The 26,274-nt window shown below is 42.6% G+C and overlaps 1 protein-coding gene and 2 long non-coding RNA genes across 3 annotated transcripts in view; all 3 read right to left on the bottom strand.

Moving 5' to 3' along the window:
- Positions 1-1,131: 1,131 nt before the first annotated feature.
- On the bottom strand, positions 1,132-2,757 carry LOC126989736 (uncharacterized). Its single transcript, XM_050848347.1, has 3 exons — positions 2,030-2,757; positions 1,685-1,762; positions 1,132-1,471 (listed from the first exon to the last, which is right to left on the bottom strand). Exons 1-3 carry the CDS (start codon positions 2,723-2,725, stop codon positions 1,259-1,261), a joined length of 987 nt encoding a protein of 328 aa, XP_050704304.1. The 5' UTR covers positions 2,726-2,757; the 3' UTR covers positions 1,132-1,258.
- Positions 2,758-3,853: 1,096 nt separating this feature from the next.
- On the bottom strand, positions 3,854-4,961 carry LOC126989735 (uncharacterized). The gene is made up of 2 exons (XR_007743658.1): positions 4,395-4,961; positions 3,854-3,898 (listed from the first exon to the last, which is right to left on the bottom strand). It is a non-coding gene; the product is annotated as an uncharacterized LOC126989735 (long non-coding RNA).
- A 13,541-nt stretch (positions 4,962-18,502) lies between these two features.
- Positions 18,503-26,274, bottom strand: part of LOC126989734 (uncharacterized) — a 28,946-nt gene continuing 21,174 nt past the window's right edge. Inside the window, exons 2-3 of the long non-coding RNA XR_007743657.1 lie at positions 22,743-22,853; positions 18,503-18,676 (exon numbers count right to left, since the gene is read on the bottom strand). This is a non-coding gene — a long non-coding RNA (uncharacterized LOC126989734). The remainder of the gene's footprint in view (positions 18,677-22,742; positions 22,854-26,274) is intronic.

Here is a 26,274-nt window from a genome sequence, read left to right as displayed (position 1 = left end):
GTTTTAGTGATGGTGTTAATGGTGCTGCCAGACAGCTGTTAGGAGGGACACGGCGACAGATCCGGGCAAATCTGTGCCGATTCCGCGGGATTTCTGCATGGTACCAGAGAGGAGAGCATTGTTGTAAGTGAACGATTGTTAATAATGTTTATATGGGATAATATCTATTACATGATAAATTTTCAGGTGTTTGCTTGACCATATGGTACGATACTCTAAATATATGATGATAGTGTTGTTGTGACACCCATGTATGGTGTGTGAATTTGGTGTGGCAATTTGGTGATGGTGTTTGTGCATTCTTTAATGATGGTGGGAATTTTATCATGTATACCCAAATACTTAATCATCACAGGTCAAAAATTAAACATCGGCGAGCCAAGTTTTCATTCTGGTACCTGAGCGCCTATTGTCCCAAGACGCTCGATCACTTTGTTTGGTCATTACCAGTAAGCGTGACTGACATTATGATTTCAACAGAACTGTCCTGCTGGGTATTGGTGGCTCAGAGGAAGCGGTGTGATGGTGGCAAGATTGCCAGAACTGATAACCCGCAGCCGCCATACCAACGACCAGTTTGTGGCTGGAAATACTATAGCAGCGATAACCACCATTGATAACGATCAAGAATTACTATGACAACCCTAGTTAACCTGGCCATACATGAGTCGGCTCGCTTTTTCCACACGCTGCTGATAGCGCAAGCCTGCTGAAACCCGAGCAGTTGAATTTTTTGTGAAAAGAGCAAACTGGACATCAGGAGAGTTAGAAGGCGAAGCAGAGCAATGAATTTTCCTTCCTTGACTGTGCCAGGATAAAATACATTAATGATACCAAGTCCACTTACATGTACTACATGAGGTGAAAAGTAGGTGTTAATAAGTAGTCAGTGGATAAAATTGGTGGCGTGGGAATTAGGACTGAACAACATCAAAAGCAAGTAATATGAAGCATTACTCAGAATATATATATATATATAGATAGATATATATATATATATATATATATATATATATATATATATATATATATATATATATATATATATATATATATATATATATATATATATATATATATATATTTTATTCAAATAAAGAAAGTTGTTTTTAGCATTGCGAAATATCCGTTAGGCACATTGTCCATATGTATAATGTTCAGTAGGCACACTGTCTGTAGGCAAATTGTCCAGCCACGGTCTGCCTCCTTTGTTATAAAAAAATTAAATTACATTCTTTTGCCTTCACTACATACACACTTATTCTATTACCTTTTTTCGCTTCTGCATAGCTCTAGCTACTGACATCCAGTGCTCGGGGCCAAGGGAGCTGTAGCTGGGAAGCACGGTGCTCTCTTGGATCAGCTGTGAGGCCACGGGGAGTGTGGGCATGAAGAGTGACTCTGTGTCTTCTGTGTCTTTATCCTCTTCCTCATCTTCACTTTCTATCCAAAAACTCATTACCTTGGAGGCCTGCCAAAAATGTTAAAAGTCTTACATTACAACCAATCTCCTTAAATACAACTGACCTCCATACATCACTCAAATAGGAATATAAAATAGTAAATAAGTGAATGAATACATCAACTTATATAAATTATACATTCGTAAATATTTGAAATATATGTAAATCTATTAATCAATTGATATTTTTCTTTTTTTTATCTAGAAAAGTATATAGTATACCTTTGATGTGATGACTGCACCACTAATGTTGGTGCTGGTGACAGTTGTTGGCCTCTCTGGAGCCGTGGCTGCAGTCTCCTGTGGGATGAATGAATGAACGAATGATAGAAGGAATAGAGAGGTAAATGAATTAATAAGTAATGAATGACAGAAAAGACAGAAAACTGGAGGAAACAAAATGAGGTATATGCTGCTTAGTAATGATTAGTGGTTTAATAGTCAGGCTTTTCATGCTGGGAAATGATGCTAATTCAAATAGTTACAACTGGAAGAAGGAAGTGGAGGAGCAAAACATTAAAAAAACTTTCACAATGATGGAAATAAAGTTGATCACAGAACACCCACCGTTATGCCAGATTCTTGCAGGCTGGTCTTGGCAGCCCTTGCGGCAAGGGAGCTGGAGGACTGCTGGGGGAGGGCTGGCAGGAGACCCCACATGTCCTCAGGGTCAGGTTCTTCCTCCGTTTGACCGTCCACTGGTACCCTGGTTGAGGCCGAAGTCATCATCTCTGGAACATTCTTCATGATGGAGTTCTTGATGAGGCCTTGGATGAAGGAACTGCTAGTGGTCAGGCTTTGCTGGTGTCCACCTGCAGCTCTCCTATTGGCTCTTTGGGTCTTCAGGGAAACATATGGTGATACCATGAAGGGTCTGCCCTGCACCCCCTTTGTGATCTGGCTGTTTTCAGAATTTGTGTTGTCTTTCTTGTTTTCTGACATGGGCACAGGCTTGGGCGGTTCCATAATAAGGATGTCATCGTCACGATCAAATATAATTTTGCTCACTGACTCTCTGTGCTCTGGTCTGTAATTCCTTCTTTTCAGCCTTTCTCGTGTCTGATGGAGGGAGCTCTTCTTTTTCTGGGTTGCACTAAATTCTGAAATCATGTCATCTTCATCACTATCAGTAGGCGATCCATCTTCATACTGTGACTCTGACTCTGACCCATCGGAAGAAAGACTTCTGTCAGAGACTTCTAGGTCACATGCTTTTTTTGGCTGATTTGGTGATTCACCAGTGTTCGGAGGTTCATGCTGCATAAACTGACCTGTAACTTTATCTGTTCCTGCATCTGGATCAACATTACATTGCCTTCACTGCTGGGAACAATGCCGCTATTCTGCCCAGGTGACAACATGGCATCTATGGCCAGGTGTGTTGCAACAGAAGCCTTGGCGGGCACGCTTGACTCATTCCTTTGTCTCTTCGGTGACTTGACTGCGTTTGAGATGTGCTCCCTTTTTCGGCTGTTATTCTGTCCCATCTTTTTCACTGTAGGATGTTCAACAGTTGACTCAGACTGTTGCATCGCCTCATGATGGCGTGAGGATTCAGTTCTTGTGCTACTCCTTGCTTTCTTATCCACTGTCTGCTGTTTTTCTATGGCTTTTTTATCTTTTTCTTTGTTGTTAGTTTTTTTAGCTGTTTGACCAACCTTTTTTCTTTTCTCTATGTTAGTAATTTTGCTGACAGTTTGTTCTACTTGTGTGTTTGCTTCCATGTTGCTGCCAGTATGAGTTCTTGTACTCTGTTCTCTTCCTTGGGCTTTTTTCTTCTCTTTTTTGGAAGTCTTTCGTGTAGTTGCTTCTGTTTCTTTGCCAGAACTAGTTTCACTGGGCGAGTTTTCATTTACCATGATAAGCATCGTGTCCATGGTGTCAAGGAGGCAGATTATATACTTCCCATATTCAACCCTATGCAGAATACCAGCAGTCCCTCCCACTGCCTCCTGCACCAACTTCACACTACTATCACTGCTCTCTTGAGGTCTTTCCTCCTCCTCTTCTGCACCTCTAATACTGCACACTGTCCTGGTTTCATTTGTTTTATTTACAGACAGGATGCCCTCCCTGCCCCCACCAAGCCTTCTCAGCACTACACTACAGTTTTGAGTGTGGATCTTAAGAGTCCCTGTTGCTTTCTGTTTGAATGGTCTGCCTCTCTTTTGTGGCACATTGTTTTCATCAGGTGACCTTTTGTTTGAGGTTCCGTCCTTGGTGGGGTTCACACTCAATGTTTTATTCTTCTTGGATGGCCTGCCTCTCCGTTTGGGTTCATTGTTTTCATCAGATAACCTTTTGTTTGAGGTTCCGTCCTTGGTGGGGTTCACACTCAATGTTTTATTCTTCTTGGGTGGCCTGCCCCTCCGTTTGGGTTCATTGTTTTCATCAGATAACCTTTTGTTTGAGGTTCCGTCCTTGGTGGGGTTCAGACTCAATGTTTTATTCTTCTTGGGTGGCCTGCCCCTCCGTTTGGGTTCATTGTTTTCATCAGGTGACCTTTTGTTTGAGGTTCCGTCCTTGGTGGGGTTCACACTCAATGTTTTATTCTTCTTGGATGGCCTGCCTCTCCGTTTGGGTTCATTGTTTTCATCAGGTGACCTTTTGTTTGAGGTTCCGTCCTTGGTGGGGTTCACACTCAATGTTTTATTCTTCTTGGCCTGCTCTTCCGTTTGGGTTCATTGTTTCATCAGATAACCTTTTGTTTGAGGTTCAAATCGGTGAAGTTCACACTCATATTTTATTCTTCTTGGGTGGCCTGCCCTCCGTTTGGTTCATTGTTTTCATCAGTTTACCTTTTGTTTGAGGTTCCGTCCTTGGTGGGGTTCACACTCAATGTTTTATTCTTCTTGGATGGCCTGCCTCCGTTTGGGTTCATTGTTTTCATCAGGTGACCTTTTGTTTGAGGTTCCGTCCTTGTGGGGTTCACACCAATGTTTTATTCTTCTTGGGCGGCCTGCCTCTCCGTTTGGGTTCATTCCTTGGGTTGTTCTGTCTCAGATTTTCTTGACTCTCTCCCGCCACTTTTGCTTTGGGCTGTCTACCTCTCTTCCTTGATGTATCACCCTCAACGCTCACCTTCTGCACTGACTTTTGTTTGGGCAATCTACATCTTTTCTTTGATATATTACCCTCATCATTCACCTCCAGCACAGACTTTCTTTTGGGAGGTCTACCTCTTCTTCTTGGTAAGTTGCTCACATCTGAAAGCCTGTCCTGCACAGAAAGCTTCCTCAAATCAGCAGTTTTGTTTTGGGAAAGGCTTACTTCATCCACAGGTGCTTTTGCTTTCTTTCGAGACTTGTTTCATCAGATGACCCCACTGTGTTTGTAATAAGATTATCAGAAAGTTTTCTCTTTTTATGCAATCTGGTGGGTAAATTCACCCTGGCATGGTAATGAGAGCCATCCCAAGTGGGGTCATCCTCATCAACCTCATTATCCTCTATCTCCTCACATATAAAGTCATCACTTAACCCAAGCTGTTGTTTCCTTCTCTGCAGTGATTCCTCTACTTCTAACGAGATCATCCTCATCACAACATGAATCTTGCCTCAATGAGATCGCTGGGGAGACAGTGCTGGTTTTTATGGTTGCACCTGTCCTGGAAAGGTTCTTCTGGGGGTATAAGGGAGTTGAACTTGGTTTGTTTTTGCTGTTGTGTGGAGACTGGTAGGGACATTCATCTAGTGGAGGAGGAAGTCCGTGCCAGGGAAATGTACCGCTCAATAACCTGGTTGAATGCTGTTTTATTCCTGTTGAGGATATCACGGTGTAGTGCCTCTGTCTGAAACTGAAATTGTAATAGAATTAGAGAATATATATGCCAGTCAGTTTTTAACATAAGTCTACATACAGCAATATATTGAAGGTAATAATAAAGTTCTCATATCCATTTCTTTCTCATCCATCTTCCCATATTCAGTCCATGCCAAAGTTATCAATAAGGCAAAATTCTAAAATTTTCAGCATGTTACATTTACTGAGCCTCAAACCATTTGTGACTAGTTTATATATATATATATATATATATATATATATATATATATATATATATATATATATATATATATAAAAAAGAATACAGTAAACTCTATAAGTCACACTTCTATACTCCAGATATTGGATACGGTGTTAATGAGTTTTCAGTAGTGTCACCGACAAGTCAGACGGATGCATACAAAAGCAAATGAGACCAAAAGTGCTCAGTGATATGTTTTCCCAAAAGACAAACACTTTTCACTGGTCAATCAGTGAGTAGTAGCCACAGCACCACAGCAGTCAAATTCCCGTAGGAATTTTTTTTTGAAGAATGAAATATAGAATATAATGCTCTTTGAGACCCAGAAAGTTGGTGTTGTATACAGAAATATTTATTTTCTTGTCATTTCACATTAAATAAAAACTGAAAATGGCATAAGGCAAGGGAAAGAAGGGAAGATGCTGCATTTTCTAAAGACATTTCGCATCTTTTTGATCCTAGGTAGCGTTGTCCAACTATTTTGTAGCTGTGACTTTAATCCCGGAGCAGTGCTGATTTTTTGTATGCTGGTGAATTTCTTGCATCATCTCTTAACATAATCATCATGTGCAGGTGAGGAAATGTATATTTTTACAATATTATAGTTGACATCAATCTAAAACAAGGAGAAAATTAGAGTTGGCTCAGAACTCATACATGCAAACTGTAAACATAACTCTTGCCACACAGAAAGCATCTGCCGCTGGATGTGGGGCATATACAAAGGATTAAGCACAGGTGATCTGTATTCTGTGTAGTCATCCTCTAGGAGCAAATTGTCAAATTCCTCCATCTTCCTACTTCCGATAGTGTGCAATCTGTACTGGAATCTGAAGTGATGTACATGACAGTTTTTCCCGGGTGGTGGTGCCTGTCGTCAGGCAGAAGGGCTGTAATTCGTTTTCAGCACTAATGCTGTGTTGTATGCTTCCGTTTGACTTGTCAGTGACATTACTGAAATGTTTTTAAGTCAGACTATTTCAGGGGTCCAGACACATATCCATAAATCAGACCAAAATCCCTCACAAAGCCATGTTAGAGAATAATCTAGTTCTAGTAAATTACCATGCAGAGAACCACCAACATGCCAGCATCTCTCCCCCATGGACACCACCCCAAGCACCACCACCAGGACCACATTCTCAAGAAGACCCACCCTACAGGAACTTAACGACTCAAGGCTGGAGGCTGCAGAACGCTTAGCCTCAGGCCTTACTATTATTTCCGATTGGGGCATGAGGAACCTGGTGTCCTTCAACGCCTCAAAAACACAGTTTCTCCACCTATCCACTCAACACAATCTTCCAAACAACTATCCCCTATTCTTTGACAACACCCAGCTATCACCTTCCTCAACACTAAACATCCTTGGTCTATCCTTAACTCAAAATCTCAACTGGAAACTTCATATCTCATCTCTTACGAAATCAGCTTCCTCGAGGCTGGGCGTTCTGTACCGTCTCCGCCAGTTCTTCTCCCCTGCACAGCTGCTGTCCATACAGGGGCCTTGTCCACCCTCATATGGAATATGCATCTCATGTGGGGGGCTCCATACAGCTCTTCTGGACAGAGTGGAGGCTAAGGCTCTTCGTCTCATCAGCTCTCCTCCTCATACTGATAGTCTTCTACCTCTTAAATTCCGCCATGATGTTGCCTCTCTCTCTCTTCTAGCGATATTTCCACGCTGACTGCTATTCTGAACTTGCTAACTTCATGCCTCCCCTCCTCCCGCTTCCCAGCTGCTCACGACTTTCTACTCAAGATAATCAATATACTGTCCAAACCCCTTAAGCAAGAGTTAAACAGCATCTACACTCTTTCAACCCTCACGCTGGTAAATCCTGGAACAATCTTCCTTCATCTGTATTTCCTCCTGCCTCACGATTTAACTCTTTCAAGAGGAGGGTATCAGGACATCTCCTCCTGCTTTTGGACACCTCTTTTATTTCTTTCTTAGGAGCAGCGAGTAGCGGGCTTTTTTTTGTTAATGTTTTCTTTTTTGTGTGCCCTTGAGCTGCCTTCTTTGTTGTAAAAAAAAAAAAAAAAAAAAAAAAACATAAAAGAATTTTTGACGAATATATTTAAAATTGGACGAGTACATGTTTTTCGCTCAGCGTGGCCGGGAAACCCTAACTTACCATGTGGTGAGGTTTGTTTTCGTAAAATTAAAACCCCTCCCCCCTGGGGGTTTTATGTTATAGTCGGACATGCGCGTCATAAGACGCCATGTCAACATATGCTGTATCATTCAGATATACGTAAAATTGCATTAGAATATTTTAATTCTTCGTAAATTTTGTCATCTGTCATCCTCTTCTTTCTTGCCGGAGAGGCAGGGGAGGAAGAGAGGTGCCACCACGCCAGTGCCAAGCGAGACACAGACGGAAGAGTATGTCGACTTTTCTCTCCTCTCCAGCCAAAAAAAACGTCCTTACAAATGATGTACAAGTGCAAGGCAACCAAAAAAGAGTCACCAACATCAAGAGGTCTTGTGGAGCGGCCAAACCTCAGATAACAAGCAAGAGAGTAGCGAGAGGCAGAGACTCCCACGGCACTCAAGGCTTACGCGGGAGTGCCGCGGGCCCAGATGCCTGATCATTCTCCAGTAAGTCAACAAGATATACACAATAATATGTGAAAGTTTCATGCCAATCAAATAAATGCAAATGGCAGGACAGGAATGAAATGTAAAAAAATCTTTAGAAGCCAATATCTCAAAAATTAGTTTTTTAAAATTAAAATAATTTCACAAAATCGGTAAAAAGTCTGATCGACTTTTGTTAGGTATCTGTTGAAACTACAACTAAAGGGCAATTTTTAGTTGGAAATAGATTTTCAATAATGTCAAAAGAAAACGGGACACAAAGAGGAGAAAATAATAACTGACAAAAGATTGTAATTTTTTTTCTTCGAAGACAAAACAAAAAACCAAAAAGTTACTTCCAACAAAATGTAGATAGGTAAACAAAGTTTCTATGGTATTTTTTTTCAAACCGATTAACTGAAAATTAAAGCCTGTGGAACAAAAAAACAAAAAATACACTTTGTTCGAGTCTCTCCTAAACTTCACCCAAATTTGATGAAATTCACAGAATAAGAAACCTTTACAGTAACAAACAACATACTAAGATTTCAAAGCTATTGGACGTACCATATGCGCAGGAGGACACCCCGTAGTCGCCCCCCTTTACCTATCAGATACTATCCTGCTGTTATAAAAATAGTAACCAATCTCCATTTACTTATTAAAACCTCAAAAACAACTGACTTGCAATGGAAATTGTGATCAGAGTGTTGATTGACACATGGAAATCTTACAGATATTGTGCTAATCATTGGAATAATTTTAAATATAATTTTTGAGCATTTATACTCGGCTGTGTCTCATAAGGGCTATTACAAGCTTAAAGGACTGTGGGATGATTTTTTCTGGTTCCTATTGATTCCTTCCTTATATATAGCCACGAGTCTCCTGAAAGTGTAGTCAAAGATGTAAGTCCGTATTCTTAAACATATCTGCATCTCAGTTCGCCTGTTCAAAAAGTTTCTCTTAGAAGCTGCTGGAGTTTTCATGGATTGTTTCGTGATTCTAGTGATAGTTTTACAAGACTCCCGCACCATAAACATGAATATCACCCATGAAAACCCAGTTAATTTTCTCTGTTGCTTTAGAAAATAGTCATAATGGGAGCCCGACACATTTAAGAATAGGACCATAGCACCTACAGGCAGAGAAAGAAAAGGACGAAGAGAAAGAGTGCGGCTCTTTTCCTCATTTCATTCATTTCATTTAATTTCTATGGGACCCGCAGAGGGCCACTCTTGGGTGGCATGATATGCGGGGGTTGTGCGGGGGATTCAAAGGGACAGGACAGGATTAGGATAAGGGTTAGGACGAGGAAAGGTATTGGGACATGGTGAAGGGCCAAGATTGGGGAGATAATGACTGATGATCCTATTCCTAAATGTGTCAAACTACATGAGATGGGGGATGATTCCACTCTTGGATGCTACGGGGAAAGAATGAATGTTTGAATATACTACAATAAAACCTCACCATTTGCACACTCGCCATTTACGTGGCCTTAATTTGTGGCCATCGTCCCACCATTTGCGCAGGTGGTCTTGCCATTTGCGCACTTCACCCCCCCACCACTGACTAAGGGGCGGTTCCCCCTTGTGCCATCTCCCGCTAAATTTAAATTTCTGCGTAGTATTGGTAAACATGTCCATGGTGGTGATGAAGGCGGTGGTGGTGATGAAGGTGGTGATAAAGGTGGTGGTAGTGGAGATGAAGGTGGTGGCTGTGATAAAGGTGGTGGAGATTATGAATGTGGTGGTGGTGATGAAGGTGATGGTGGTGGTAAGAAGTGTTGGTGGTGAAGGTGGTGGTGGTGGTGGTGGTGATTAACATGGTGGTGGTGACAAAGATGGTGGTGGTGGTGATGAAGGTGATGGTAGTGGTGATAATAGTGGTAGAGATATGATGAAGACGGTGGTGGCGATTAAGGTGGTTGTGGTGATGAAGGTTGTTATATATCTAAGTCAACCTTTAAACACAATACTACGTTTTCTATCGTCTTGAAAGGATCCAATCCCTTACTGAGTTTATGTAACACCATCGAGTAGTGTGTTCCCATTACAAGATCTATGTTCATTTGTCTCAATAATAATGTTTAGTTTTAAGCATGTATACTTCTCAAGATTCAGAGTGTGTCAGCATTTCAGCCTGTACATACACGTACTCTACCAAGTAAAGAATGGAGACGCACTAGCTTCATTCATTCCTCCTAGAACCCTCTACAGCGACGAGAATGGGATATGGTATATTCCAACGCTCCTACAGTGTTTTACAGTGATTTCAACATGTGTTCCTTCACACAGGTATGTGACTACAGCAGAACACAACAGATTGGCGACGAGTGGTAACGTCCCAAGCAGACGGCGCCTTCCAAGCAAGCCAACCAAGTTTGGTAAGGAGCGTAACCACAGCAGTCAACCACAACCACCACTACGATGGTTCTGGATGTTCCGGCTCCCAAGGCGTTCTCGGTGCAAGAGGATCCATCTTCAGTAGCACAGAGGTGGAAAAAATGGATGTCTTCCTTTGAAGTTTACCTCAGGGCTGCAGGGGTAACTAAGGTAGACCAGAAGGCTGCATTGTTGCTGCATGTCGCTGGATTGGAGGTACAGGATATTTTTGCCACTTTACAACCTGAAGGTGAGGCCTATGATGACCTTAAAACTTGCCTCAATAACTATTTCACACCCAAGGCCAACATCAGATATGAGCGTTTTTTGTTCAGCCAGTGTGTCAATGAAGCAAATGAGAAAATTGACACATTTGTGACTAAGCTCAAACGCCTTGCACTGTCATGTGAATTCACTGACACCAATGATGTCATAATTGATCAGGTCATAGCAAAATGTAAATCACATGAGTTGAGGAAAAGTTGCTCCAAGAAAAACCTAACTCTGGACAAAGTACTAGAAATTGCTAGGGCACTTGAAGCAGCTACTTCTCAAGCTCAGGTTATTGAAGGCAAAGCACACAACAGCAGTCAGGTTCAAATTAACAAACTATCAAAAAATCCCAAGCAACCACAGAAACAGTGGCAAACAGGAAACAACACAAAGGCACATGGGAAGCCTGAGGGGAAACAGCCTACGGCTCCAGCTAACAAAACGCATGCTAGCCATCCTTCACAGCATAACAAGGTGAAAGGACAACATACATCTCACACATGTTACAGATGTGGTAGGGCAGGTCATTATCCCAGTGACAGAACAAAATGTCCAGCCACTGACAAACAATGTAACAACTGTGGACGCAAAGGTCATTTTAGCACTATGTGTAAATCCCGCAAACCAGAACACATTAATTGTGCCTTAACTATGGCTGAATCTCAACAATCAGCTGAGGATGAACAGGAATTTGCTTTTCAAATCAATTCTCTATCAAGCAAGGAGAAGAGATTAATGATCACAGTCAACATAAATGATATGCCAATTGCCATGCAAGTTGACACGGCTGCAGATGTCTCAGTAATGCCAGAACAGGTGGCGCGCAAGATTTCTGATTTGTCCATAGAACCATGTAACAAAGTTCTCCAGGATTACAACTCACATACCATTCAAGTAATTGGTCTAGCCAAAGTAAATGTCCAGTATGATCAGCAAACAACAAACTTGTCTATCACCATTGTGAAAGGTCAAGGTCAGACATTAATGGGTCTAGACTGGTTAAAACACATCAAGCTAGACTGGTCAAAGATTTTCAATGTTCTGAAGGTAGAGCATAAATCAGAAATTCCTTTGAGTGAAACCTTATCACACTTCAAAGAAATTTTCAGTGAAGGCCATGGCACAGTTAAAAATGTTAAGGCATCTTTAGCACTCAAATCAGATGCGACACCTAAATTTTGTGCACCTAGAGCTATTCCATATGCTTTAAAGGCATCAGTGGAACAGGAAATTAGGAGGTTAGAGTCAGAAGGAACATGGGAAAGAGTTATGTACTCAGACTGGGGAACACCTTTAGTCCCTGTTGCAAAGAAGGGCGGTGGCGTTCGCTTATGTGGAGATTACAAAGTCACATTAAATCCACAACTGCAAATAGCCCAACATCCTCTACCTAACCCCACAGACATGTTCTCAACCCTAGGAAAATGCAAAATTTTCTCAAAGATTGATATGAAGCAAGCTTTTCAGCAATTAATCATGGATGACAAATCACAGGAATACTGCACAATAAACACACATTTAGGTTTGTTTCGTCCAAAGAGACTGCCATATGGTGTAGCCAGTAGTCCTGCAATATGGCAACAAACCATGGACAAAATATTCAATGGACTACCTGGTGTATTTTGCTTCATAGATGACATATTAATTGCAGGCAAAGATGAAACAGAGCATCAAGAAAGACTAGCAGCAGTATTAAGGCGGATCCAAGACAATGGCATAAAAATTCATAGGAATAAATGCCAGTTTCATGTTCCATCTATTGAATACTTAGGTTTCATTATAAATGAACAAGGCATTCACAAAACAAATGACAAGGTAAAGGCAGTTCAGTCAGCAAAAGTGCCTGAAAATGTAAAGGAGCTTCAGTCATTCTTAGGACTAGTAACATTTTATGGAAAGTTCATAAGGAACTTAGCTACCATTGCAGAACCCTTGTATCAACTGCTCAACAAGGACGTACAATGGAACTGGACAGAAGACTGTCAGAAGTCTTTTGAGAAGATCAAAACAGAGATAGCTTCACCAAATTTCTTGACACATTTCAGAATGGATTTGCCAGTAAAATTAGTCTGTGACGCCTCACAAGTAGGAGTAGGGGCAGTTTTAGCTCATGAAATGCCAGATGGTACAGAAAAACCAATTGCATATGCATCAAGATTGCTTAACAAGGCAGAAAGGAATTATTCTCAAATTGAGAAGGAAGGTCTTGCACTTGTATATGGTGTCAAAAAATTCCATATATACTTATATGGCAGAAAAGAATTCAAACTAGTCACAGATCACAAGCCATTACTAGCTATTGTTGGTCCAAAGTCAGGTCTTCCAACTTTAGTGGCTGCACGACTCCAACGCTGGGCTATCACACTAGCAGCATACAACTACACATTGGAGTACAGACCTACAGCTAAGATGGGAAACGCAGATGCATTGTCTCGCTTACCTGTCGATAAAGCACCTACAGATCATGATGTTAGTATTTTGCTAATAGATTGCTACAACTTACCTATCACAGCTAAACACATAGCACAAGGTATAAAACAAGATCCTACATTGTCAAAGGTACTGCAAGCTTTAGTAACTGGAAGAGATTCATTACTGACTAGTGAAGAATGTAAACCGTATGTGGCAGTATGGTCAGAGCTCAGTGTAGAACAAGACTGCATATTGCGTGGATCAAGGGTAGTCGTTCTAAACAACTCAGAGAACAGGTTCTTACAGAGTTACACGCTGACCACCAAGGTATTGTCAGAGCAAAAGCAGTTGCTAGAAGTTACATGTGGTGGCCAGGAGTGGATAAAGACATTGAAACATATATTAAACAATGTACATCATGTGCTATCCATCAAAATTATCCCAAGCCAGTACGTTTTCACCCATTGGATATCCTAGATATCCATGGCAGAGACTGCACATTGACTATGCAGGTTCCTTTCTTGGACATTCATACTTAATTGTTGTTGATGCTTGCAGTAAATGGCCTGAGATCATTCCAATGCAATCAACTACCTCAAGTAACACAATCAGGACACTGATGCAAATCTTTGCTGTACATGGTTTACCAGAACGCATTGTATCAGATAATGGTCCACAATTTTGTTCACAGGAATTCAAAGACTTTTTAACAGTCAATGGCATTCAGCACATACAGTCAGCACCATATCATCCTGCCACAAATGGTGAAGCTGAACGATTTGTACAGACATTCAAACAGCATATGAAGTGTAAGAATGTGAACAGTACCAATGTGCACTCAGGCATCAGCAAGTTTCTCTTGACTTACAGGACTACTCCGCATGCAACAACGGGGGTGGCACCATCTATTTTATTAATGGGAAGGAGGATCAGAACCAAGTTAGACTTAATGTTACCAAATTTCCTTAGTGAACAGCAAAGCAAAGGCTGGAAGCAATTACAACACCAAGGGAAAGTAAGAGCATTCGAGCCTTCATCTCCAGTGATGGTTAGGTCATACACCACACCAGACAAGTGGGTACCAGGAACAATTGAACGTCAAGTAGGCAATATGCACTATGATGTCAAGGTAAATGGTAGTGTCACAAAGAGACACATTGATCAGTTAAAACCTTCTTGGACTGATAAAACTCAAAATAACTCTTCTGTAGAGCAAAACGCTTCTGCAAGCCAACACAGTGCAGAGCAGTCAGTTCCTTCCAGCAATGATGATCATTTATCACAACCCACAGTGTCCTTACCCCAGAGTCCTGTTGCACACAGAGTACTTCCTGATAGGGCAACCAGAGGATTACCTTCCGAGAGATTAGACTTGTAAGATAGTAATATGTGAGTGATTTATAATGATAATCCATGACATAGCTTAAGTATATTTTTACGTGCTCATATCTATAGTTTCATATTACTATTGTCAGTGTCCTTACTTACCTTCAAGGGGGAAGGAAATGTTATACATGTAAGTTGACCTTTAAACACAGTATTACGTTTTCTCTTGTCTTGAGAGGATCCAATTCCTTACTGAGTTTCCAACACCATCAACTAGTGTGATCTCATTATAAGATCTATGTTCATATGTCTCAATAATAATGTTTAGTTTTAAGCATGTATACTTCTCAAGATTCAGAGTGTGTCAGCATTTCAGCCTGTACATACACGTACTCTACCAAGTAAAGAATGGAGACGCACTAGCTTCATTCATTCCTCCTAGAACCCTCTACAGCGACGAGAATGGGATATGGTATATTCCAACGCTCCTACAGTGTTTTACAGTGATTTCAACATGTGTTCCTTCACACAGGTATGTGACTACAGCAGAACACAACAAAGGTAGCAATGGTGGTGATGCAGGTGGTGGTGGTGGTGGTGATAGTGGTAGTGATGACAAAAGTGAAGGTGTTGAAGAAGCCTTGAAACCAGCTGGCGAGCTACAGCTGTCTACCATCCGCGCGCCCTCTCCCGCCAGTGAAGAACACTACCAAAATACACAACATGTCATTTCCCGCCATCGCCCAATTGCCTCTCCTGGTCTCGTGGTGACTGCGATTATTCAATGTTTTCTGCCTCACCTTTGCACCACCATCATGCCGCACACAGCGTCACAACCTAAGATTTGGACGCCATTATTGGCCCTGTTTTTGACGCGAGAGCGTGTGCTAGCATTTGAAAAGCACGGCAAAAACAGGGCCAATAATGGCACCTAAATCTTAGGTTGTCGGGACTCTACAGATCACGACCCAGAAACTGGTTATGCTAAATTGAGGACGCTATCAAGAAGTTTCCTGCCAGCAGACAAGGGCCCCAGGGGTTTAGGCCGTGACCACCCATATGTATTTTTCCCCATAGGTTACTATGTTTGCCATTTGCACATTCGCCAGTTGCGCACCTTAGACCGCCCATATGGCTGTAGTGTTAGTCTGGTAGGTGTGGTATTTAAGGTTGTGGCTGCCTCTAGAGGATCATGTAGTTCTCGGGTGTAAATAAGTGTCTTTGTTTATGTCTACTAAATTGTTTGTGATTTTATACAGTATTTGTTGTCTGTGTATTTGTCTTCGTGTTGCTAATGGGTCTAGTTTTATGTCTTGTTTAAGCAAAGTGACTGATGTAGTGTGTCTGTAATCATGTCTGGCCCATCTTGCAGCTTTGTTTTGTATGGCCTCTAATTTATTTATGTTATTGTTAGTGTGTGGGTCCCAGACGGTGTCACAACATTCTATGTGTGGCCGACCGAGTGATTTGTATGCAAGAATTTTGATGTTTGTGTTACACCTGCTAAGGTTCCTACGCAGGAACCCCAGGGCTCTGTGAGCTTTGGCCCTGATGCTGCTCACGAGTGTGTTCCATCGCATGTCTGCTGAGATATGTACGCCCAAGTATTTGTGTGAAGAGACAGTGTTTAGGTTTGTGTCATGGAGTTTGTTAATGAGGGAATAGGTTTGTTAGTACTTATGAAACGGATGTGATAGCATTTGTCTGGTCTAAACGTCATCTGCCACTTGGCTTCCCAGTCTTTAAGTGCAGCCAAATCGTCCTGGAGTCGAAGGCAGTCATCCCTATCTAAAATGGGTCGATAAACTAAACTGTCACCTGCAAAAAGTCTAGTAGAAGAGGTAAGTGATAGTGGGAGATCATTAATGTAAGAAAGGAAAAGAAGGGGGCCCAAGACTGTGACTTGAGGTATCCCAGAAGTTACAGGAATAGATGAGGATTGACTACCATCAAGAACAACTCTTTTCTTGTGGGTAGTCAAAAACGTGGTAATCCAGTTAGAAAGTTGTCCTCGTATGCCATAGTATTCTAATTTAGCTAAAAATCTTTGGTGGGAAACTTTGTTGTAGGCTTTGGCAAAGTCAAGTATTATGGCATCAACTTGTTTAACTTTGGGGTTGTTAAGGGACTGCAAAATGTCGTGTGTGGTCACAAGTAATTGAGTCTCGCACGAACGTTTGGGCTGAAAGCCGTGCTGACTGTCAGTCAGTATATTTTGCCAATCAAAGTGGGCCATTATATGTCTATGAATTATACGTTCTAAAATTTTGCAGGGAACTGAGGTTAGTGAAATAGGTCTATAATTAGCAGGGAGGGTTCTGTCTCCGGATTAAAAAATTGGTGACACATTTGCCAAAAGCCAGTCCTGAGGGAGTTCTCCGGTTTGTAATGTCTGCAAGAATATAACCTGCAGGATAGGTGCAAGAATGCAAGCATTAGCTTTTAGTATACTGCAGGGTATATTGTTTGGTCCAGTCGCTTTGTCAGTGTCAACCTCAGATAATAGTTTCTCAATTCCTCATCATCATCATTTCATCGACGCCTGCTCCTAGGAGCTCCCACCAGGGGATGGCCACGGCAGAAGAGTTTTCAACTTTCTCTATCCAGACACTTCCTCCTTGCCTGCTCAAAGTTTCTCAAGGATCTTTCACCCTTTTTCCTGATATACTCTTGCACTCTATCTCTCCATTTCACTGGAGGTCGTCCTATAGCATTCCCTCCCTCTATCTCACTCACATACACCCTTCTGGTCATCTTACTCTCCTCCATTTGCTCCATGTGGCCAAACCACTTCAAAGTCTGTCGCTTCACTTCTTCCACCACTCCACACTTCTTCCCTTCAACCCCGTGACACATTCCAAAATGCTCGTACACACTTTCATTACTCATTCCATCCATTCTACTCACCCCACAAGCACTCCTCAAATAACTCATTTCCACTGCCTGCACTCTAGACATCTGACTTTCATTCCAGCCCCACGTTTCACATGCATATGTGAGGGTTGGTACTATTATCGTATTTCTCAAATCCCTCTGTACCTCCATGCTCACACTTCTACCGGTCATGATTCGTCCCAAAGACCCTACCACCCTTCTTCCTTGCAATGCCCTTTCTCTTATCTTTCCCTTCATATCACCATGCTTACACCTAACTGATCCAAGGTACTTAAGGCCGCTTTCACAGTCCTTTTGTTTGTGTTGGTCGTTACCAATGGTGGCAATCGCTGCTATAGAATTTCCACGTGAAACTGGCCAGTGGGGTAGTGGCGGCTGTGGGGTTAGCCTAGCCCCACACCTTACCACACACTCTCAACACCTCTCGCTTCTTCTGTAGCCGCCACTACCCCATCGGCCAGTTTCACGTGGAAAACTATAGCATCGATCGGCGCCATTGGTAATGATCAAAATAAACAAAACGACTGTGAAAGCGGCCCTTAAACTCATTGATCTCCTCCATTTCTTCACCATTCAAAATTGTTTTGCATTCTTTTTCACATTCAATCCCACTCTATATGGGCATAAAATATAAACAACCTCACTTCTACTTTGCTCACAATCCATCACTATACTCCTGAAGGTGTAGAGTCAACAAAATTATTGTCCAAGAGAGGTAGAGAAAGGCTACAGGTGGCTCTTTTCCGTCTATTCCTTGTCTTCGACCACCTATTCCCTCCCTTCCCCTACACGCTGCCACGCCCACAGCCTACCACCACTATATCCTCCAGCCCTGTGTCTCCTGAAGGTGTGTAGTAATGAAACATACTGGCCGAGAGAGGTAGAGAAAGGCTGTGGCTCTTTTCCATCTCTTACTCGTCTTCAACCACCTATTCCCTCCTTTCCCCTACACGACCACAGCCTACCACCACCACATCCTCCAGCCCTGTGTCTCCTGAAGGCAGGTAGTCAACGAAATATATGGGCCAAAAGAGAGGCAGAGAAAGGGAAAGATGAGGACGAAGACATAGGGCACGGCTCTTTACCTTCTATTCCTTGTCCATCACCACTCATTTTCTCCTTTCCCCTACACGACTACACGCCCACAGCCTACCGCCATCAGCCCTGTGTCTCCTGAAGGTGTGTAGGCAGCAAAATAAACTTGATAAGCGGTAACTCACCAGGTCAGGAAGCGGCACTTTGAACGGACGCTGTTTGTTGACACTTGATTTGCAGGAGCGTGGCTTGCTGCTCCGAAGAACCCGCATATTTTTCTGTGATATATAAAGGTTTTCCAACATTATTATCTTGTAAACATCATCAAAGTAGACATAACACAGAATAAATAAATAAGATACAGTATAAGGAGAGGGAGAAATATTCACATAAAAATCATATACACTCAACCCTCGATTTGCCGGACCTCCATTTGCCGGATTTCGGATTTGCCGGACAAGAGTCCGTGGGGTAAAAAAAAAAAAATAAATAAAAATAAAAAATAATAATAAAAAAAAAAAAAAAAAGTCCGGGACAAGTCGATTTCAAACTACAAAGTTCGCAAATCGGGCACTAGATGGCAGCGCGGGCGGACATACACGTCTAGCCCACACACCTAGTGTTGTGCTTACGTGCTTGTCGTTGATACACCTCTTCTTGACAACCCAAAACAGTACAGTACCTGTATATAGTATGTATGTTGTATATGTGCATGTTGTAGAAGGTAATATATTATATTACAGGACAGTATAGTAGTCCGGGGTGGGTTGTGTTTCCGGACATATATAGGGTAAAGTCCGCAAGGGGTAGACCTCGGACATTTTCCATTGGACATTTGCCATTCCCTTCCCCTTTTAGTCCGCAAATCGAGGTTGAGTGTAGATACATTGACAGTCGTAACAAAGTATTAAGATATTGTTAAATAAATGGTTTCTCTCTCATCGTTAACATTTCATCGACGTCTGCTCCTAGGAGCTCCCACCAGGGGATGGCTACGGCAGAAGTTTCCTACTTTCACTATCCAGACACTCCTCCTTGCCTGCTCAAAGTTTCTCAAGATCTTTCACCCTTTTCCTGATATACTCCTGCACAATCTCTTTTCATTGCACTGGAGGTCGTCCTCTAGCATTCCCTCCTCTATCTCACTCACATAGACCCTTCTGGTCATCTTACTCTCCTCCATTCGCTTCATGTGGCCAAACCACTTTAAAGTCTGTCGCTTCACTTCTTCCACCACTCCACACTTCTTCCCTTCACCCCGTGACACATTTCAAAAGGCTCATACACACTTTCATTACTCATTCCATCCATTCTACTCACCACAAGCACTCCTCAAATAACTCATTTCCACTGCCTGCACTCAAGACCTCTGACTCTCATTCCAAGCCCACATTTCACTTGCATATGTGAGGGTTGGTACTATTACTGTATTTCTCAAATCCCTTTTTACCTCCAGGTCCATACTTCTGCCAGCCATGATTCGTCCCAAAGACCCTACCACCCTTCTTCCTTGCAATGCCCTTTCTCTTATCTTTCCCTTCGTTTCACCATGCTTACACCTAACTGATCCAAGGTACTTAAACTCATTGACCTCCATTTCTTCACCATTCAAAATTATTTTGCATTCTTTTTCACATTCAATTCCCACTCTATATGGGCATAAAATATCTACAACCTCACTTCTACTTCACAAACCATCACTTTACTCCTGAAGGTGTAGAGTCAACAAAATTATTGGCCGAGAGAGGTAGAGAAAGGCTACAGGTGGCTCTTTTCCGTCTATTCCTTGTCTTCAACCACCTATTCCCTCCCTTCCCCTACACGCCGCCACGCCCACAGCCTACCACCACTATATCCTCCAGCCCTGTGTCTCCTGAAGGTGTGTAGTAATGAAACATACTGGCCGAGAGGTAGAGAAAGGCTGTGGCTCTTTTCCATCTCTTACTCGTCTTCAACCACCTATTCCCTCCTTTCCCCTACACGACCACAGCCTACCACCACCAACTCCTCCAGCCCTGTGTCTCCTGAAGGTAGGTAGTCAACGAAATATATGGGCCAAAAGAGAGGTAGAGAAAGATGAGGACGAAGACATAGGGCACGGCTCTTTACCTTCTATTCCTTGTCCATCACCACTCATTTTCTCCTTTCCCCTACACGTCTGCACACCCACAGCCTACCGCCATCAGCCCTGTGTCTCCTGAAGGTGTGTAGGCAGCAAAATAAACTTGATAAGCGGTAACTCACCAGGTCAGGAAGCGGCACTTTGAACGGACGCTGTTTGTTGACACTTGATTTGCAGGAGCGTGGCTTGCTGCTCCGAAGAACCCGCATATTTTTCTGTGATATATAAAGGTTTTCCAACATTATTATCTTATAAACATCATCAAAGTAGACATAACACAGAGGAAATAAATAAGATACAGTATAAGGAGAGGGAGAAATATTCACATAAAAATCATATACACTCAACCCTCGATTTGCCGGACCTCCATTTGCCGGATTTCGACGGAGAGACAAGAGTAAAAAAAAAAAAAAAAAAAAATAAAAAAAAAAGTCCGGGACAAGTCGATTTCAAACTACCGCGCCAGACAAAGTTCGCAAATCGGGCACTAGATGGCAGCGCGGGCGGACATACACGTCTAGTACTGGACTGTACACAAGTCTGCCGCGTCACACGAGTGTTGTGCTTACGTGCTTGTCGTGGATACACCTCTTCTTCACAACGATGCCACCCATATAGTATATGTATGTTGTATATGTGCATGTTGTAGAAGGTAATATATTACAGGACAGTATAGGACAGCTATGCGAGGTGTAGTCCGGGGGTGGGTTGTGTTTCCCGGACATATATAGGGTAAAGTCCGGCAAGGGGGTAGACCCCCGGACATTTTCCATTGCCGGACATTTGCCATTCCCGGACAAGCCTTCCCCCCTTTTAGTCCGGCAAATCGAGGGTTGAGTGTAGATACATTGACAGTCGTAACAAAGTATTAAGATATTGTTAAATAAATGGTTTCTCTCTCATCGTTAACATTTCATCGACGTCTGCTCCTAGGAGCTCCCACCAGGGGATGGCTACGGCAGAAGTTTCCTACTTTCACTATCCAGACACTCCCTCCTTGCCTGCTCAAAGTTTCTCAAAGATCTTTCACCCTTTTTCCTGATATACTCCTGCACAATCTCTTTTCATTGCACTGGAGGTCGTCCTCTAGCATTCCCTCCCTCTATCTCACTCAGATACACCCTTCTGGTCATCTTACTCTCCTCCATTCGCTTCATGTGGCCAAACCACTTTAAAGTCTGTCGCTTCACTTCTTCCACCACTCCACACTTTTTCCCTTCACCCCCGTGACACATTTCAAAAGGCTCATACACACTTTCATTACTCATTCCATCCATTCTACTCACACCACAAGCACTCCTCAAATAACTCATTTTCCACTGCCTGCACTCAAGACCTCTGACTCTCATTCCAAGCCCACATTTCACTTGCATATGTGAGGGTTGGTACTATTACTGTATTTCTCAAATCCCTTTTTACCTCCAGGTCCATACTTCTGCCAGCCATGATTCGTCCCAAAGACCCTACCACCCTTCTTCCTTGCAATGCCCTTTCTCTTATCTTTCCCTTCGTTTCACCATGCTTACACCTAACTGATCCAAGGTACTTAAACTCATTGACCATTTCTTCACCATTCAAAATTATTTTGCATTCTTTTTCACATTCAATTCCCACTCTATATGGGCATAAAATATCTACAACCTCACTTCTACTTCGCTCACAAACCATCACTTTACTCCTGAAGGTGTAGAGTCAACAAAATTATTGGCCGAGAGAGGTAGAGAAAGGCTACAGGTGGCTCTTTTCCGTCTATTCCTTGTCTTCAACCACCTATTCCCTCCCTTCCCCTACACGCCGCCACGCCCACAGCCTACCACCACTATATCCTCCAGCCCTGTGTCTCCTGAAGGTGTGTAGTAATGAAACATACTGGCCGAGAGAGGTAGAGAAAGGCTGTGGCTCTTTTCCATCTCTTACTCGTCTTCAACCACCTATTCCCTCCTTTCCCCTACACGACCACAGCCTACCACCACCAACTCCTCCAGCCCTGTGTCTCCTGAAGGTAGGTAGTCAACGAAATATATGGGCCAAAAGAGAGGTAGAGAAAGGGAAAGATGAGGACGAAGACATAGGGCACGGTTCTTTACCTTCTATTCCTTGTCCATCACCACTCATTTTCTCCTTTCCCCTGCACGTCTACACGCCCACAGCCTACTGCCATCAGCCCTGTGTCTCCTGAAGGTGTGTAGGCAGCAAAATAAACTAGATAAGCTGTAACTCACCAGGTCAGGAAGCGGCGCTTTGAACGGACGCTGTTTGTTGACACTTGATTTGCAGGAGTTTGAGGAGTTGTAGGAGCGTGGCTTGCTGCTCCGAAGAACCCGCATATTTTTCTGTGATATATAAAGGTTTTCCAACATTATTATCTTATAAATATCAAAGTAGACAAAAAACAAAGGAAATAAATAAGATACAGTATAAGGAGAGAGATAAATATTCACGTAAAAATCATATAAATACATTGACAGTCGTAACAGTATTAATATACTGTTATATAAACTGTTTCTCTCTCATCATCATCATTTCATCGACGTCTGCTCCAAGGAGCTCCCACCAGGGGATGGCCACAGCAGAAGTTTCCAACTTTCACTATCCAGACACTCCCTCCTTGCCTGCTCAAAGTTTCTCAAAGATCTTTTCCCCCTTTCCCTAAAGTACTCTTGCACCCTATCCCTCCACTTCAATGAAGGTCGTCCTCTAACATCCCTCCATCTCACTCACATACACACTTCTGGTCATCTTACTCTCCTCCATTCGCTTCATGTGGACAAACCACTTTAAAGTCTGTCGCTTCACTTCTTCCACCACTCCACACTTCTTCCCTTCACCCCAGTGACACATTCCAAAACGCTCGTACACACTTTCATTACTCATTCCATCCATTCTACTCACACCACAAGCACTCCTGAAACAACTTATTTCCACTGCCTGCACTCTAGATCTCTGACTTTCATTCCAGGCCCACATCTCACTTGCATATGTGAGGGTTGGTACTACAGCCTGTTCACTTAAGCTAGATTCCTGGCACCTAGGCAGGTTGGTAAGCTTGCAGCTGATTGGCTGCCCCGCTCTCCCACTAACACTAATGTCAGACCACATCTTGCATGCTCGAGTGAGACATGTTTCTTTATTATATGCCATAGCTCAACTCATATACGAGCTAGCCAGTTTTGGTTGACACCATCAGACTCAGCAGTGACTGTAGAATCAAGATGTATTTTAAAAACTCGACAAAACAAAAAAGAAAATGGTATGACAATGAGTTGAACTGTGAAGATGTTAAAAAAATATTTATAACATGTTTTATTTATGCTCACTGTTTTCAACAGTTGTTCATTGACTGCAGAAATATATTATTACATGACGTAGGGAAATCTCTCATGAACACGATAGTGTGATCAGAATGCAGATGAAGCTCCACATATTGAAAACACAGGGTTGTTTATAGCAACATGTCCCTCACCCCAACCATCATATTGCGCGTGTAATGCCCCGGGCTTTTATTTTCTCTTTTTCTATTTTCCTACACGTCCTCTGCGTGTATCGAAACACACGAGAAATTAATCAAGACAAGGTGAGGGTATTCCCCGGCTGCCTGGGATTGAACCCGCGACCAGCGTGACGGGAGAGCCACTCCTTACCGAGTCAGCCAAAGAGGTACCCCACTGGCTAAGTGGGTTATGGGAGGCTCGTTCATCAGGCCGTCGCCGCACTACACGCGCGACACTCATTTTTTTTATCATCATACAGGGTGTCTCGAGCGCCGTGATGGTTGGGGCGAGTGAAATGTTGCCATAAATAACTCTGTGTTTTCAATACGTAGAGCTTTAACTGCATTCTGATCACACTATCGTGTTCACGAGAAATTTCCCTACGTAATGTAATAATATATTTCTGCAGTCAATGAACAACTGTTGAAAACAGTGAGCATAAGTAAAACATGTTATAAACATTTTTTTAACATCACGGTTCAACTCATCGTAATACCATTTTCTTTTTTGTTTTGTCGAGCTTTTAAAATACATCTTGATTCTACAGTCACTGCTGAGTCTGATGGTGTCAACCAAAACTGGCTAGCTCATATATGAGGTGAGCTATGGCATATAATAAAGAAACATGTCTCACTCAAGCATGCAAGATGTGGTCCGACATGAGTGTTAGCGGGAGAGCGGAGCAGCCAATCAACTGCAAGCTTACCAACCTGCCTAGGCGCCAGGAATCTAGCTTAAGTGAACAGGCTATAGTATTGTATTTCTCAAATCCCTCTTTACCTCCATGCTCACACTTCTGCCATTCATGATTCGTCCCAAAGACCCTCCAACCCTTCTTCCTTGCAATGCCCTTTCTCTTATCTCTCCCTCCATATCACTGTGCTTACATATAACTGATCCAAGGTACTTAAACTCATTGACCTCCATTTCTTCACCATTCAAAATTATTTTGCATTCTTTTTCACGTTCAATTCCCACGCTATATGGGCATACAAAATCTACAACCTCACTTCTATTTCGCTCACAAACCATCACTTTACTTTTGTTGACATTTACTTTCAGCTTTCTCCTTTTACAGACACTATAAAAAACACTGACCAAATTTTGTGAGTCACTTTCATTTTCTGCAATCAGCAAACAGCATTGAATTCAGTTACACAGGATCATCCTCCTCTAAATCCGAATTGAATATTTGTTAATATAGTGTGTGTGTATGTATGTGTGTGTGTGTGTGTGTGTGTGTGTGTGTGTGCGTCTAATTCACCTCTTGGTTTGCTGCGGGTCTCTCTCGAGACAGCCAGCCGTTCCCCTACGGAAGGAGCTCAGAGCTCAGTGACCGATCTTTGGGTAGGACTGGGACCATTCACACACAACACACCGCGACAACGAGGTCACAACTCCTCGCCTTACGTCGCGTACCTACTCGCTGCTAGGTGAACAGGGGCTACACGTGAAAGAAAACCCAACCCAGCAAACCGTCACCGTCGGGCCTCCGTCGGCAAAATTTGTGACGTCAATTTGACAGAGCCTCTGTACTCCCAGCAAACATAACCGTCGGGCCTCCGTCGGCAGAAGGTCGGCCACCATCGGCAAATATTGTTACGTCAATTCGACAGAGAGTCTCTGTACTCCCAGCAAACCGTCACCGTCGGGCCTCCATCGGCAGAAGGGCAGCCACCGTCAGCAAAATTTCTGACATCAAATCGACGGAGGGCCTCCGTACTCCAACGACTTCAGTTATCATCTCATGCAGTAACATGCTGTAAATGCGTGTGTAAAAGACGTTGTTTATGATTGTGGATATCTATGCGATGGATAATGAATCGATCAGTCTTTCCATAAACTGGAAACTACCATGGGCATATAGTACATACACTTTTGTGAACACACACACACACACAATTACGCACACACACACGCGCACGCGTGTATAACACAATAATTATTAACATTCACCAGTGACGTGAATCCTTCTTCGATTACTTTTTCTGTAAATCAATCATTGTTATCATTATCAATATCTGTAAATTAAAATGAAATTATGTACTAAGTGGAATTCTATATCCATAATGTTATAGGAAAAAAGTCGGGCAATCATGATGTGTTAGATAATCTCGATCACTGACAGACGATCAGTGCTGGACGGCGACACAGTGTAGCTGGCGGCGGGTGTGAACCGTGGTAAGTGAGGCGTCTGCTCTTCCCTGCTGTATTTTGAAACACTTTTTTGTGCAAGGGAAGTTTGCTGAAGTTCTTATCATGT

This window comes from Eriocheir sinensis, unplaced genomic scaffold (genome assembly GCF_024679095.1).
Source record: "Eriocheir sinensis breed Jianghai 21 unplaced genomic scaffold, ASM2467909v1 Scaffold1281, whole genome shotgun sequence".
Lineage (NCBI taxonomy): Eukaryota > Metazoa > Arthropoda > Malacostraca > Decapoda > Varunidae > Eriocheir > Eriocheir sinensis.
This window is presented reverse-complemented; position numbering and strand designations above follow the sequence as displayed.

Bases quoted from the DNA above. Each gene is read 5' to 3' on its own strand.
- LOC126989736 (XM_050848347.1), bottom strand. From the start codon at position 2,725: ATGCAGCATGAACCTCCGAACACTGGTGAATCACCAAATCAGCCAAAA. The intron at 1,763-2,029 runs GTGGGTGTTCTG...TTCATCCCACAG, and splicing joins TGCAAGAATCTGGCATAACG to GAGACTGCAGCCACGGCTCC. The intron at 1,472-1,684 runs GTATACTATATA...CATTTTTGGCAG, and splicing joins GTGCAGTCATCACATCAAAG to GCCTCCAAGGTAATGAGTTT.